The following is a 14,627-nucleotide window of genomic DNA, read 5'->3' on the forward strand; positions in this document are numbered from 1 at the left end:
CAATGGACAGATCATCCAAACAGAAAATTAATAAGGGAAAACAGCTTTAAATGACACAATAGATCAGATAGATTTAACTGATATTTATAGGACATTCCATCCAAAAAGAGCAGATTACACTTTCTTCTCAAGTGCACATGGAACATTCTCCAGGATAGATCACATCTTGGGTCACAAATCAAGCCTCGGTAAATTTAAGAAAATTGAAATCATATCAAGCATCTTTTCTGACCACAATCCTATGAGATTAGAAATCAATTACAGGGGGAAAAAAAAAACCATAAAACCACAAACACATGGAGGCTAAACAATACGTTACTAAATAACCAAGAGATCACTGAAGAAATCAAAGAGGAAATCAAAAAATACCTAGAGACAAATTACAATGAAAACACGACGATCCAACACCTATGGGATGTAGCAAAAGCAGTTCTAAGAGGGAAGTTTATAGCAATACAAGCCTACCTAAGAAACAAGAAAAATCTCTAATAAACAATCTAACCTTACACCTAAAGGAACTAGAGAAAGAAGAACAAAACCCAAAGTTAGTAGAAAGAAAGAAATCATAAAGATCCGAGCAGAAATAAATGAAATAGAAACAAAGAAAACAATAGCAAAGATCAATAAAACTAAAAGCTGGTTCTTTGGGAAGATAAACAAAATTGATAAACCTTTAGCCAGACTCATCAAGAAAAAGAGGGAGAGGGCTTCCCTGGTGGCGCAGTGGTTGAGAGTCTGCCTGCCGATGCAGGGGACACGGGTTCGTGCCCCGGTCCGGGAGGATCCCACATGCCGCGGAGCGGCTGGGCCCATGAGCCATGGCCGCTGAGCCTACGTGTCCGGAGCCTGTGCTCTGCAACGGGAGAGGCCACAACAGTGAGAGGCCCGCGTACCGAGAAATAAAAAAAATAAAATAAAATAAAATAAAATAAAATAAAAATAAAATAAAATAAAAAAGAAAAAGAGGGAGAGGACTCAAATCAATAAAATTAGAAATGAAAAAGGAGAAGTTACAAGGGACACTGCAGAAATACAAAGCATCCAAAGAGACTACTACAAGCAACTCTATGCCAACAAAATGGACAACCGGGAAGAAATGGAAAAATTCTTAGAAAGGTATAACCTTCCAAGACTGAACCAGGAAGAAATAGAAAATATGAACAGACCAATCACAAGTAATGAAATTGAAACTGTGATTAAAAATCTTCCAACAAACAAAAGTCCAGGATCAGATGGCTTCACAGGTGAATTCTATCAAACATTTAGAGAAGAGCTAACACCCATCCTTCTCAAACTCTTCCAAAATATTGCAGAGGAAGGAACACTCCCAAACTCATTCTATGAGGCCACCATCACCCTGATACCAAAACCAGACAGATACAACAAAAAAAGAAAATTACAGATCAATATCACTCATGAATATAGATGCAAAAAAATCCTCAACAAAGTACTAGCAAACAGAATCCAACAACACATTAAAAGGATCATACACCATGATCAAGTGTGATTTATCCCAGGGATGCAAGGATTTTTCAATATATGCAAATCAATCAATCTGATACACCATATTAACAAATTGAAGAATAAAAACCATATGATCATCTCAATAGATGCAGAAAAAGCTTTTGACAAAATTCAACACCCACTTATGATAAAAACTCTCCAGAAAGTGGGCATAGAGGGAACCTACCTCAACATAATAAAGGCCATATATGACAAACCCACAGCAAACATCATTCTCAATGGTGAAAAACTGAAACCATGTCCTCTAAGATCAGGAACAATACTAGGATGTCCACTCTCACCACTATTATTCAACATAGTTTTGGAAGTCCTAGCCACAGCAATCAGAGAAGAAAAAGAAATAAAAGGAATACAAATTGGAAAAGAAGATGGAAAACTGTCACTGTTTGCAGATGACATGATACTATACATAGAGAATCCTAAAAATGCCACCAGAAAGCTACTAGAGCTAATCAATGAATTTGGTAAAGTTGCAGGATACAAAATTAATGCACAGAAATCTCTTGCATTCCTATACACTAACAACAAAAGATCAGAAAGAGAAATTAAGGAAGCAATCCCATTCACCATTGCAACAAAAAGAATAAAATACCTAGGAATAAACCTGCCTCAGGAGGTAAAAGACCTGTACTCAGAAAACTATAAGACACTGATGAAAGAAATCAAAGATGATACAAACAGATGGAGAGATATACCATGTTCTTGGATTGGAAGAATCAATATTGTGAAAATGACTACACTACCCAAAGCAATCTACAGATTCAATGCAATCCATATCAAATTACCAGTGCCATTTTTTACAGAACTAGAACAAAAAATCTTAAAATTCGTATGGAAACACAAAAGACCCCGAATAGCCAAAGCAGTCTTGAGGAAAAAAAACGGAGCTGGAGGAATCAGACTCCCTGACTTCAGACTATACTACAAAGCTACAGTAATCAAGACAATATGGTACTGGCACAAAACAGAAATATAGATCAATGGAATAGGATAGAAAGCCCAGAGATAAACCCATGCACCTATGGTCAACTAATCTATGACAAAGGAGGCAAGGATATACAATGGAGAAAAGAGAGACTCTTCAATAAGTGGTGCTGGGAAAACTGGACAGGTACATGTAAAAGAACACTCCCTAACACCATACATAAAAATAAACTCAAAATGGATTAGACACCTAAATGTAAGACTGGACACTATAAAACTCTTAGAGGAAAACATAGGAAGAACACTCTTTTTTTCTTTCTTTCTTTTTCTCTATGCGGTATGCAGGCCTCTCACGGCTGTGATCTCTCCCGTTGCGGAGCACAGGGTTGGGACGCGCAGCCCCAGCAGCCATGGCTCATGGGCCCAGCAGCTCTGCGGCATGTGGGATCTTCCCCGACCGGGACACGAACCCATGTCTTTTAGCATTGGCAGATGGACTCTCAACCACTGCGCCACCAGGGAAGCCCCAGGAAGAACACTCTTTGACATAAATCACAGCAAGATCTTCTTTGATCCACCTCCTAGAGTAATGGAAATAAAAACAAAAATAAACAAATGGGACCTAATGAAACTTAAAAGCTTTTGCAAAGCAAAGGAAACTACAAACAAGATGAAAAGACAACCCTCAGAATGGGAGAAAATATTTGCAAATGAATCAACAGACAAAGGATTCATCTCCAAAATATATAAACAGCTTATGCAGCTCAATATTTAAAAACCAAACAATCCAATCCAAAAATGGGCAGAAGACCTAAATAGACATTTCTCCAAAGGAGACTAACAGATAGCCAAGAAGCACATGAAAAGCTTCTCAACATCACTAATTATTAGAGAAATGTAAATCAAAACTACAATGAGGTATCACCTCACACCAATGAGAATGGGCATCATCAGAAAATCTACAAACAACAAATGCTGGAGAGGGTGCGGAGAAAAGGGAAACCTCTTGCACTGTTGGTGGGAATGTAAATTGATACAGCCACTATGGAGAACAGTATGGAGATTCCTTAAAAAACTAAAAATAGAATTACCATATGACCCAGCAATCCCACTACTGGGCATATACCCAGAGAAAACCATAATTCAAAAAGACACATGCACCCCAAATGTTCATTGCAGCATTATTTACAATATCCAGGTCATGGAAGCAACCTAAATGCCCATCAGCAGATGAATGGATACAGAAGATGTGGTACATATATACAATGGAATATTACTCAGCCATAAAGAGGAACGAAATTGGGTCATTTGTAGAGACGTGGATGGATCTAGAGACTGTCATACAGAGTGAAGTAAGTCAGAAAGAGAAAAACAAATATCGTATATTAAGGCATATATGTGGAACCTAGAAAAATGGTACAGGTGAACCGGTTTGCAGGGCAGAAATAGAGACACAGATGTAGAGAACAAACGTATGGACACCAAGGCAGGAAAGTGGTGGGGGTGGTGTGATGAATTGGGAGATTGGGATTGACATATATACACTAATATGTATAAAAAAGATAGCTAATAAGAACCTGCTGTATAAAAAAGAATAAAATTAAATTATAAAATAAAAATAAAAAGGAAAAAATCCCCAAAACTGAGCCCAGAGAGAACGAGGAGGAGCCTTGCCCAAAGTCACACGGTGAGTTGGGGTAACACCACCAGGACTTGGATCCTGTCATCAGGCCTGTGCCCCACAGCTGTCTCTCTGAATGGGCTCAAAGCTCCCTGAGGGCAAAGGGGTGTCCCTCCTAGACTGTCTTCTCTCAGTGGTCCATCCATCAGGCTGATGCTTCCAAGAAGGGTTGGGGCGTCTCCTCACTGTGCCTGGTCCAGGTCTTTGTACACCTGAGGGGCTGACACGCCCTGTCATTGTTGGTCCAATATTTACTGAGGGCCTTCTATGTGCAGGGATTCCTCACCCTTCAGGTGCTCCCACGCCTGCGGGGAGATGTTACACTAGGAGTAGAAAGGTGTTTCAACAGAAGTCCTAACTATGTGCCTTAGGCTGGGCATATCAGGCGAAGCTGCCAAAGAAAGGGCTTTCGGTGGGAACTTAAATAAGTTAGGGGAGCAGAGGTGGGGTGGAGCTCCCCAGGCAGAGAGATGAAGATGGAGAAGGTCAGATGTGTCCCGACCAGAAGCATCCTGGCGAGATGGGCTGTGTGGGTTTAAGTGGCTTCAGGGTTGGGCCGCACGCTCTCGCTGGGAAACTCGGGTGCTCCTGCTACAACTTGCCCCCTCCCTCTCAGGTCAGCCAGTTCCAGACTGCCGAAGCTTGTGGCTCAAGGCAGCCGGAAGTGGAAACTGCTCAGCTGGAGCGCTTGCTGAGCAACGATGTCTGCTCTCTGAGCCTCCGAGTTCCCATCAGCACGAAAACCACAGGAACTCCCAAGACTGTCGTCACCGGTGTGGGTGACCACTCTCGCTTCCACGTGCAACACGTGTACGCCATTGGGTAGAGGCTGCTGGCGCCCGGCCAGGCGGGCGCGGTGGGCGGGCGGCGGCCTAGTCCTGGGCCCGGAGCCCCAAGCGAAGGCCCACTGCCGCCCGCGGCCGCCCCGCCCTCCCCCGGCTCGGGGCGGAGCTTCCGCCTGGCCGCCCCTTTATCTGCCCGCTTGTAGCCGGGCTGCCGAGGGCTGCCGAGGGCCGCTGGGGCGCAGTCGGGCCTCCTTTTGCAACTCGGTTCGGTCGCAGGTACCGGGCTAGGGGGAAAGTGGGAGGGCCGGGCGGCGGGCAGAGGGGGCTCTCCCCGCGGGGCGGAGCGCGGGGAGCTGTGTGCAGCCGAAACTCGGGGCTAGGTGAGGTGGGGTTACGTGGGGAGGGAGTGGGAGGCTGACAGAGGGGATCAGCTGGAGTGGGGCGCCACTGAGGAGGGACTGGAGCGGGAAGGAGGAGCGGAGCTGGAGGCCAAGAGTCTCAGGGAGGAGTGGGAGGAGACTGAAGGAGAGGGGCCCTCAGAGCCGGAGGGAAGCGCATCCGTGAGGGAGTGAGCAGAGGCGCGAGCTGGCCTGGGAGGGCCGTGGTGTCTTGGAAGAGAATAGGCACGGAGCACGCTCCTTCCACTGAAGGAGGAATCTAGTGAGATTCTGGGGGCAAAAGGGGGCGTGAGTACCTGGAACTGGGTGATGTGACGGGCTCCCAGTTGGGAAACCGGAAACAGTGGTAAGAGCGCTGCTGGGGCTCAGAGGGGCTCTTGCTCCAAAGCAGCTTAGGTCCCGTGGGAGGAGGAAGCCTCCTTTGGTGTCGGGAGAGCATGAGGTTTCCTCCCACGCAGTGAGGGAAGCACTTGCCTCAAAACTATAGGCTTTGAGGACCTCTAGAGGTTTCCCTGGGGCATGCCACCGCCCCCCCCTCCCCCTCCACTCCGCCCCAAGCCTGGCGGGAGTGAGAGGTCAGGTCAGGCCAAGGCTGGGGAGTTTAAGAGTTAGATGTATTCTCAGGGCCTGGCTGGCTGCTCCTAAGGTGGATGTCCCATTAGAGACGGACTCAGCCTCCCATCATGTGGTTTGTGCCACTGCTGAGCCCCTTAGTGAGAGGCTGCTTTTCCCCAGCCTCAGTTTCCCTGCCAAGAGGTCGGTGGTGAAACTGGTCAGTGGTAAAACCCAGGTCCCTTTTCTGTCCCCCTGGGCTGGAAACTAGCTAGTTCACCCAACCTCTCTGGGCCTGCTTTCCTCCACCAGGTGCTTCCTTTTCCTCAGAACAGTTCTGAGTCTGAGATCCTAGGAATTCCTTTAAGAGTGATTTATTTCATGCTGATCACACTTTCCAGTACAAATGGAAGCCCAAAGTGCAGTTACAAAAACAAAAGCGTTTTCTGTTCAGTTTTGGAAGACATGGAGGAAGCTTTTCTTTAAACACGTTGGGTAGAACTGGGGAATTGGTTTGCATTGAGGGAGGTGACCCAGTTGCTGAGATATCAAGAAGCCAGCCAGGGATGAAAACTTTGCTTGTACAATCTGTGGCCACCCACTGGGTGCCTGGGAGTTGACCACAGCAGATGAAGGGCAAGAACACTGGTTTTGGAGTAAGATGTGCTCTGCCATCCTGCCTCACTCTGGGGCTGTGACAGCAGCTTAGCCACAGGTTCAAAGAGTTGCTGAGAGGGAGAGGTGAAATGTGTGTAAAAGTTCTCTGTAAACAGCAAGCCACTGTAAATTATTAATGTTAGTGCCTAGTCTTATTTATTTTTTATTTTTTTATTTTTTGCGGTACGCGGGCCTCTCACTGTTGTGGCCGCTCCCGTTGCGGAATGCAGGCTCAGCGGCCATGGCTCACGGGCCTAGCCGCTCCGCGGCATGTGGGATCTTCCCGGACCGGGGCACGAACCCGTGTTCCCTGCATCGGCAGGCGGACCCTCAACCACTGCGCCACCAGGGAAGCCCAGTGCCTAGTCTTATTCATAATATTTCAGGCTCTGCCATATTGTGTCATTCTTTGTCAGGACCCCTCAAGAGGGTTTACCTCTGACAGCCCCATTGTTAACACTGGTCTGGCTTTTTTGTTATTTTTATCTAATGAGGTTAAACTTTGCCTTTCATGGCAAGATAAAGTTGTCTTTAAGGGAGTTGCTGAAACATCAGGGCCCAGAGAAGCAACAGTGAATATTTTGCATGCCAGGAAGGAGGCAAAAGGGGAAGTAGAATTATAATCAAATGATACTTAAAAGAGTTAGGTGCTATTTAATTAGGCTATTAAGCTCCAAATGGGCAGGGTATTAATACCCTTAGGGGTTACCCTTAGCTGTTAATTAGCTGGACTATTAGTCCTATGAGGGCGGTGTTTTAACTGCTTTGTTCACTGCAGAAGCTTCAGCTCTTGACATACAGTAAGCCTAAAACAAATATTGCTGCAGTGTCTCAGGGACTGAAGGGCCCTTTGAAGTCATTGGTGAATTTACTCTGTCCTTTGACATTTGGAGAAACAGGGCCAAGAGCGGAAGGGACTTGTCCAGGGTCACACTGGGATTGAGTGGCTGAGTCAGGACTAGAATCCAACAAAGATAGTGGAGCCCATGCTGTGCCAGAGCCAACACCTAGTTAGCATCTATGACTTTGTTTTGCTTAAGGTAGCTATTATTATCCTCTGATTTCAAATGAAGAAACAGGCCCAGAGAGGTAAAGGGACTTTAGCAAAGTCACACAGCTGGTAAGTTCCAGACCTGAAATCCCATCCTCACATAAAAATGGGGACCTGGGTTCTCTTGAAATATCTGCCCGAGGTGAGAGGTAGGTGCCCTGCCTGGGAGGAGCAGCTCTTTCCAGTTCTCCATGGTTACCACCTGGGTGGCTTCTCTCTGGGCTTGGATTTTCCTGGGCCCAAGGGCATTTCATTTGTGTGGGTGAGCCCTGTCAGGGCAGGGAGCCTGTCTGCCTCGTTCACCATGTGCCCCAGCCTTGTGCCTGGCATATAGTAAACACTGAGTAAAATCTGTGGGATGGGTATAACCCAGGGCTCTCCCACTCCAAAGCCTATTCATTACCCCATCCCCACAACTTGGTCTGCTGTTTTGCCCCCAGAGGTATCAGGGGGAGACCAGGAGGAACTAGGGGTGGGAAGCCTTGGTTGAGGAAGGAGGTGAGGAGGTTGACCTTGAGTTTAGAACAGGGGAATGTGAATTGGGAGGGCTGGGGAGGTAGGAGAGAAGAGGAAGGTGCTGCTCAGTTGACAGAAGAATTCCCACCTGGGCCCTGGAGATCCCAGTTCTGAAGTTCAGCCAACCCAGGAGCCTCCCAAACCTGTGAGACGTGCCCCAGCCAGGCCACAGCCTTTTGCATTACCTGCTAGCACAGTCTACCCCCTCTACCCTCCTGCTTCAGGATGGGGCTCCTGGGGCTGCTGAGCTTGAGGCCCTTTTCTCTGGGGATTTCACTTCCCAGCCACTTCTCTTGGGTCAGTGGGCAAGTGCAAATCTTCAGAACCCTGTGAATCCAGAGAGGTTACTCTGAATGGTCTTTGCTGAGAACATTTTAATTATTAAACTCCAACCAAATTCCCCCGGTCGCTAAATGCATCCTCAGAGAAGGGTAAAGATTTAAAGAGACAGTTAACTTTCTAAGGCCTCCAAACGCAGTGGAACCAGCTATCAAGGGCTAAAAGAGGACCGAGTTTTTCAGAGAACCCCAAGTAAATTTTTCAAGCTGGGAATATTTTAAATACTAATACTCAGGCTGGGGATATTTCAAATACTACTACTCTTAATAATAATAATGACTACTACTATTAGTAATTAATACTAATAATAGGAATCATTTATTGAATCCCTAAATAGTGCTAAAACTGTTATCATAAATTTAATCTTTGTAGCAATCTATGAGGTAGATAATATAATTCTTATGTGGGAGCTGAGGATCAGAGAAGGTGAGACACTTGTCTTAGGTCACACAGCTAGTATGTTATGGAATCAGGAGTCAAACCTGCTTTGTCCAAATCTGAAGTCCATCTCCTTCACGAGCCTTTATAGTGTCTCTTTTCTCCTTGGTTCCTAAGTTCCTTTCATTGTGATTCCCACTGAGTAGAGGACAGAAGCCAGTCAAGTTTGCCTCACATCCATGAACCAGGCCCTGGACACCTGGTCTCAGCCCAGCTTTGCCTGCTTTGCTGTGTGATCTTGGGTAAGTCACAACATTTCAGCTGGCCCTCGGTTTCCCCAAATGTTTCATGCCAAGGTTAACCACGAGCTTCCTTCTGCAGCTGAGGCCTGGCTAGGGATGCAGAGTTTAGCCTGGACTTGACCAACATGGGAGTGGTGATCGGGGGAGGGGAGAGGGTGGAGGTTGTCTTTAGCCCCACCCTCTGGTGACATCACACAAGACCCCTATAGTCCCTGGAAGCCCCACCCCTAGTGACCCTCACCTGTGGAAGTGCCACCCAGTGCTTGGCATCTGGTGAATTTGCCCTGTTCCACAGCAGAAGTCATCAGCCCCTGGGTTCAAGAGAAATCCTTAGGTAACCAGTGCAGTTAGGGAGACTTGGAGGGGGGCCATGGAGGTGTACTGGATTGGGGTGGGGTGCCTGGAACAGCCAGGTTCTGGCAGCCTGGTGGGCAGACTACTCAAAGGATGCCCTGAGGGTGCCCTCTGAATACTCACCCTCATCCTTCTGGCTCTTGCTAGACTCCTGCCCCTGCTTCTTTCCCCTGGATCCAGTTCCCCTTTCCATGGAGTCAGGAGATGGGAACTAACTCTGAAAACAGAGCTATTCAAATGGAATGGGGCCACTGGTCTAAAGGTGTAAAGGAAATAGGGCAACTTGACCTCTGTCATCCCAGTATGCAGCCTCTGGGTTCTGTGCTTAGGGCCCACTGTGTCTGGGGGAGGGGAAGGGCTGCGAGTGAGCTATCGCCCACCTGGGGAGGTAGCTGTGAGCCAGGGCTTCATTGGTGCAGAGAGAGTGGGTAGCTGGCAACTGGGTGAGTCTGAGGTCCCTGGATGCAAGTCAGTTGCTAGAAGCCTAAGGAAATAATTTATGGGAAAGGACCTGGTTGCCTGCTTTAGACCAGTGTTTTCCAAAGTAGTTCTTTGGGATGCAGTTAGGTGTGACAAGAAGCAGGGCAGCAGGAGTGGCTGAGAGTATCTGTGCTCTGCAGTCGGGGAGCTGGGTCCGGATCCTGGCTCCATCTCTCTCTCTCCCTCTCTCCCTCTCTCTGTATGGCCTTGGCTAAGGAGCTCCCAACCTCTCTGAGTTTCACTCAACAACAAAATGGGCATAGCAATACCTATCTCACAGGCTAGTTATGAGAATTAATTGCAGCAAGGCTATGAAGAGTGAGCATATAGTAAACACTTACTACATTTCAGCTAGCTTTATAATATAATCATTACTGGGAAAGGAATCCTTGGTCATGTAAGCTTGGCAAATGTAGGTTCAACAAAGTGAAGTAGGCTTCTTTGGTGCAGACCTTCTCTGAGCTGTTATTACTTGGGAAGTTCTAAGAGTGGGATGTGGAGCATTGGACTGGACTTAACAGATCACAGGGACTCAGGAACTAAGGCACCATCGAATGTCATCATTCCCTGGTCTTTGCCCTCATGGTGGAATGGAAACGTGGCTGGTTTGGGCAACTCTGGGGAAGGGCTTGCTGTCTCTGGGCTCTTGTTTTCTAAATGTAAAACAAAAGAGCTGCGAGATGCTTTCAGAGGCCTTTTCTGGTCCCCTGAAGTTCTGAGTTGGGAAGGCAAAGTGGTAGACAAGGGTAGAGGCCAGACTGTTGAGGCTAAAGCCCTGTCTCTTGGGGAGGAGAAGAAATCCAGTGCTGGCTCCTCAACCAGCAAGTGGGCCAGGGGAGTTGTTATGCTCTGGACAGAAGTGGCCCCACTAATTAGTTCATCAGCAAGGTCTTCTTCCTAAACCTGCCAGGCTGTCTGGGAATAGAAAGTAGTGGTGTAATGACATTTAATTCTTTCCTCCCTACTAGATGAGGAAAGGCCAGAGACCAGAGCTGACTCCAGAATGTAATGCAGGAGGAGCTCAGGGATGCAAATCAGGCTCGGGGTGTGGAAGAGTGTGGGCTGGGGGCTTGTCTTGATGTCGCCTTTGCATAGCAAGCACATTGCATTTACTTGGACCATGTGCGAATTATTGGGTGGCTTTGGGGGTGATCACGGTGCTGCTGGTGGTGGGGAACTTGAGTGCAGATCTTCTTGCCTCTTAGAATGACTGGTGCAAAGGAAGTTGCAATAAGTATCTGATGAAGGATGGACAGAGTACATCTGGCTGCTGAGTCCAATAAGCTTCTTAGGGGAGAATCTGAGGGAGGGGAGTTGTCTGTCTAGCTAGTTGTCTGGCTAGTTTTTCAACAGATATTTGATTTAATGAATGAAACAGTGAATAATGATAAGCCTGAATTAAGCAATTGGTACCAGGCAAAAGCAGTATATAATTATGAAATCATTAATAGTACTTGCCACCTTGTTTTGCAAAGGGCAGTTTAAGGAAGTGGTTAAGATTGCAAACTGAGTTTATATCATGCCTCTGCCACTTCCTAGGCAGGGTACTTAACTTCTCTGTGCCTCAGTTTCCTTATCTGAAAAATGGGCATAATGATAATACCTATCTGATAGGGTGCTATGATGCTTAAATGAGTCAAATATTAAGCATAAAGTGCTTAAGACACTGACACATAGCACATGCTGTGTAAGCATTTGCTATGCTTTGTTTTCCTCTCTGTTACCTCTACCATATCATGAAGTTCCTGAAGGCAGGGATCAAATTCTTTTCCACTCTCCTGCCCACCCCCACCTTTGGAACCTGGCACAGGACATGAAGCAGAGAAGGGGCTCAGTAAGTGTTTGCTAAATGAATGTGTTTTAAATGCTAAATTGTATAACCCATTATAGATCTCCCACAGGGAGAAGTAAGGGGGCATTAAGGAAGTCCCCTGGAGGTGGCAGCTTGTACTGGTTTTAAAGGATTTCAGTAGAGGGAAAGGAAGTTGGCACAGGGTCTGACATTTGGGTTAGGTGGGAAATGAGGGTGGGAGCAGGTCATGGGGTCTTGAATGCCAGGTGAGGGGTTAGATTGGATTTATTTGCAATTAGCAATGGTGGAAGGGTTGGAGGGGGGAACTTTTGAGTGAGGGTGTGGCTGAGGGAAAGGGCTGTTTTTATAGGATCAGTTGTTACTAGGGTCTTTTGGGGAAAAAAGTGGCTTTTCGAGTTGGGCCTTGAAGGCTATGAAGTATTATCAGGATGCTATTATGTTTTTTTTTTTTTTTTTCGGTATGCGGGCTTCTCACCGCTGTGGCCTCTCCCGTTGTGGAGCACAAGCTCTGGACACTCAGGCTCAGCGGCCATGGCTCGGTATGCGGGCTTCTCACCGCTGCGGCCTCTCCCGTCACGGAGCACAGGCTCCGGATGCGCAGGCGCAGCGGCCATGGCCCACGGGCCCAGCCGCTCCGCAGCACGTGGGATCCTCCTGGACCGGCGCACGAACCCGCACCCCCTGCATCGGCAGGCAGACCCCCAACCACTGCACCACCAGGAAAGCCCTATTATGTTGTTTTTGCATTCAACAAACATTGAGCACCAGCTACCTGCTAAGCACCAGGGGTTCACAAAATAATAAGACAAACTGCCTACCCTGGAGGAGCTCGCATTAACAATTTAATGCCCGTGAGAAGTATTATAATGGTCAAAGGATTGTAGGCACTCAAGTTAGAGGGGTCATCATCGGAGGACCTCCAGGGAAAGTGTCATAGAAGAAATGGGTTTTGAGGAATGAATAGGAGTTTTCCAGATGGGCAAGATGAGGTAAATGGCTCAGATGGAGGAAACAGCTTGTGCAGAGCTATAGACATGTGAAATAGCAGGCCCACGGTTTTGATGAGGCTGTGGCTGGATGTGAAGTGCACTGTGGTTGAGTAATAAGGCTAGGAAAGGTAGTAGGGACCAGATCATGTAGGGTGATGGAGGGTCAATGGCAGACCCTGGCCACTCTGAAGGAGTTAAAGGTAGAGGCAGCAGGTCTGTTAGCAAGGTCATTGTCAGGTAAACACTGATGGCAACATGAACACAGGAGAAAACAGTGAGGGTTGCTGTATGGAGCCTGGACTGGAAAGAAGTAGGATGACATAGTGAGCCTCTTTAACACATGCCTTAAACATTTACTGAACACCTACTATGTGCCAGGCACTGTTCTAGGCACTTGAGATACATCAGGGAGAAGAACAATCATGAGTCAGAGCTGAGCTCTCCCTCAGGACAACTCCCCTCCTCTTAAACTCAGTGTAGGGATAAGGGGGTGGGGAAGAGCACAGCCCTCCAGCTGCTGCTCATGGGGCAGGAGGGTGAGGACACCAGCCCCCTGACCTTGCTCGGGCCTCTCTCCCAGCTCCTCGCCCCACCCACAGCCATGGCCACAATGGTGGCCCAGAAGCTCAGCCACCTCCTGCCCAGTTTGCGGCAGGTCTACCAGATGCCTCGGCCGTCTGTGCAGCCAGAGCCTGTGTTCACGGTGGACCGAGCTGAGGTGCCTCCCCTCTTCTGGAAGCCATACATCTATGTGGGCTACCGGCCACTGCATAGGACCTGGCGCTTCTACTTCCGCACACTGTTCCAGCAGCACAACGAGGCGGTGAACGTCTGGACCCACCTGCTGGCGGCCCTGGTGCTGCTGCTGCGGCTGGCCATCTTTGTGGGGACCGTGGACTTCCGGGGAGACCTGCACGCCCTTCCCCTCTTCATCATTGTTCTTGCCTCCGTCACCTACCTCTCCCTCAGTGCCTTGGCTCACCTCCTGCAGGCCAAGTCTGAGTTCTGGCATTACAGCTTCTTCTTCCTGGACTACGTGGGTGTGGCTGTGTACCAGTTTGGCAGTGCCCTGGCACACTTCTACTATGCCATTGAGCCCGCCTGGCATGCCCAGGTGCAGACCTTTTACCTGCCCATGGCTGCCTTTCTCGCCTGGCTTTCCTGCGCTGGCTCCTGCTACAACAAGTACATCCAGAAGCCCGGCCTGCTGGGCCGCACTTGCCAGGAGGTGCCTTCGGCGCTGGCCTACGCACTGGACATCAGCCCCGTGGTGCACCGCATCCTCGTGTCCCCCAACCCTGCCATGGATGACCCGGCTCTTCTCTACCACAAATGCCAGGTGGTCTTCTTTCTGCTGGCTGCCACTTTCTTCTCTGCCTTCATGCCTGAGCGCTGGTTCCCTGGCAGCTGCCATGTCTTTGGGCAGGGCCACCAGCTCTTCCATGTCTTCTTGGTGCTGTGCACGCTGGCTCAGCTGGAGGCCGTGGCGCTGGACTACGAGGCCCGGCGGCCCATCTATGAGCCTCTGCACACCCGCTGGCCCCACAACTTCTCCGGCCTCTTCTTGCTTACTGTAGGCAGCAGCATCCTCACTGCATTCCTTCTGAGCCAGCTGGTACGGCGCAAACTCAGTCTCAATCGGAAGACCCAGTGAAGGGGGGTGGCAGCTTTTAGGGAGGGAGGTATAGTGGGGGCCCAAGGGTCTGGGCTTGGCTCCAGATGGGAACAAGGCCTGGTAAAATTGCTTGTGTCTGGCCCGCGGTGACTTCTCTGTGCACGCCTCAGCTGCCAAGGGGGGCACTGGCCAGTCCTTGGATTTGAGGAGTGGCTGGAGCTGCTGGGGTCCACTTCAGGGCCTGCCCCAGCTCCCTGCCCTGGGAGAGG

General features: G+C 48.5%; 1 protein-coding gene across 1 annotated transcript; it reads left to right on the forward strand.

The window, feature by feature from the left end:
• Positions 1 to 9,346: 9,346 nt before the first annotated feature.
• Positions 9,347 to 14,500, forward strand: PAQR7 (progestin and adipoQ receptor family member 7). The gene is made up of 2 exons (XM_007459134.1): positions 9,347 to 9,441; positions 13,324 to 14,500. The coding sequence occupies exon 2, from the start codon at positions 13,345 to 13,347 to the stop codon at positions 14,395 to 14,397; it is 1,053 nt and encodes a 350-aa protein (XP_007459196.1). The 5' UTR covers positions 9,347 to 9,441; positions 13,324 to 13,344; the 3' UTR covers positions 14,398 to 14,500.
• Positions 14,501 to 14,627: the final 127 nt, after the last annotated feature.

Source organism: Lipotes vexillifer, unplaced genomic scaffold (genome assembly GCF_000442215.2).
Source record: "Lipotes vexillifer unplaced genomic scaffold, Lipotes_vexillifer_v1.1 scaffold496, whole genome shotgun sequence".
Classification (NCBI taxonomy): Eukaryota; Metazoa; Chordata; class Mammalia; order Artiodactyla; family Lipotidae; genus Lipotes; species Lipotes vexillifer.

What these genes read in the sequence shown, in the direction of transcription:
- PAQR7 (XM_007459134.1), top strand. Translation starts at nt 13,345, where the DNA reads ATGGCCACAATGGTGGCCCAGAAGCTCAGCCACCTCCTGCCCAGTTTG.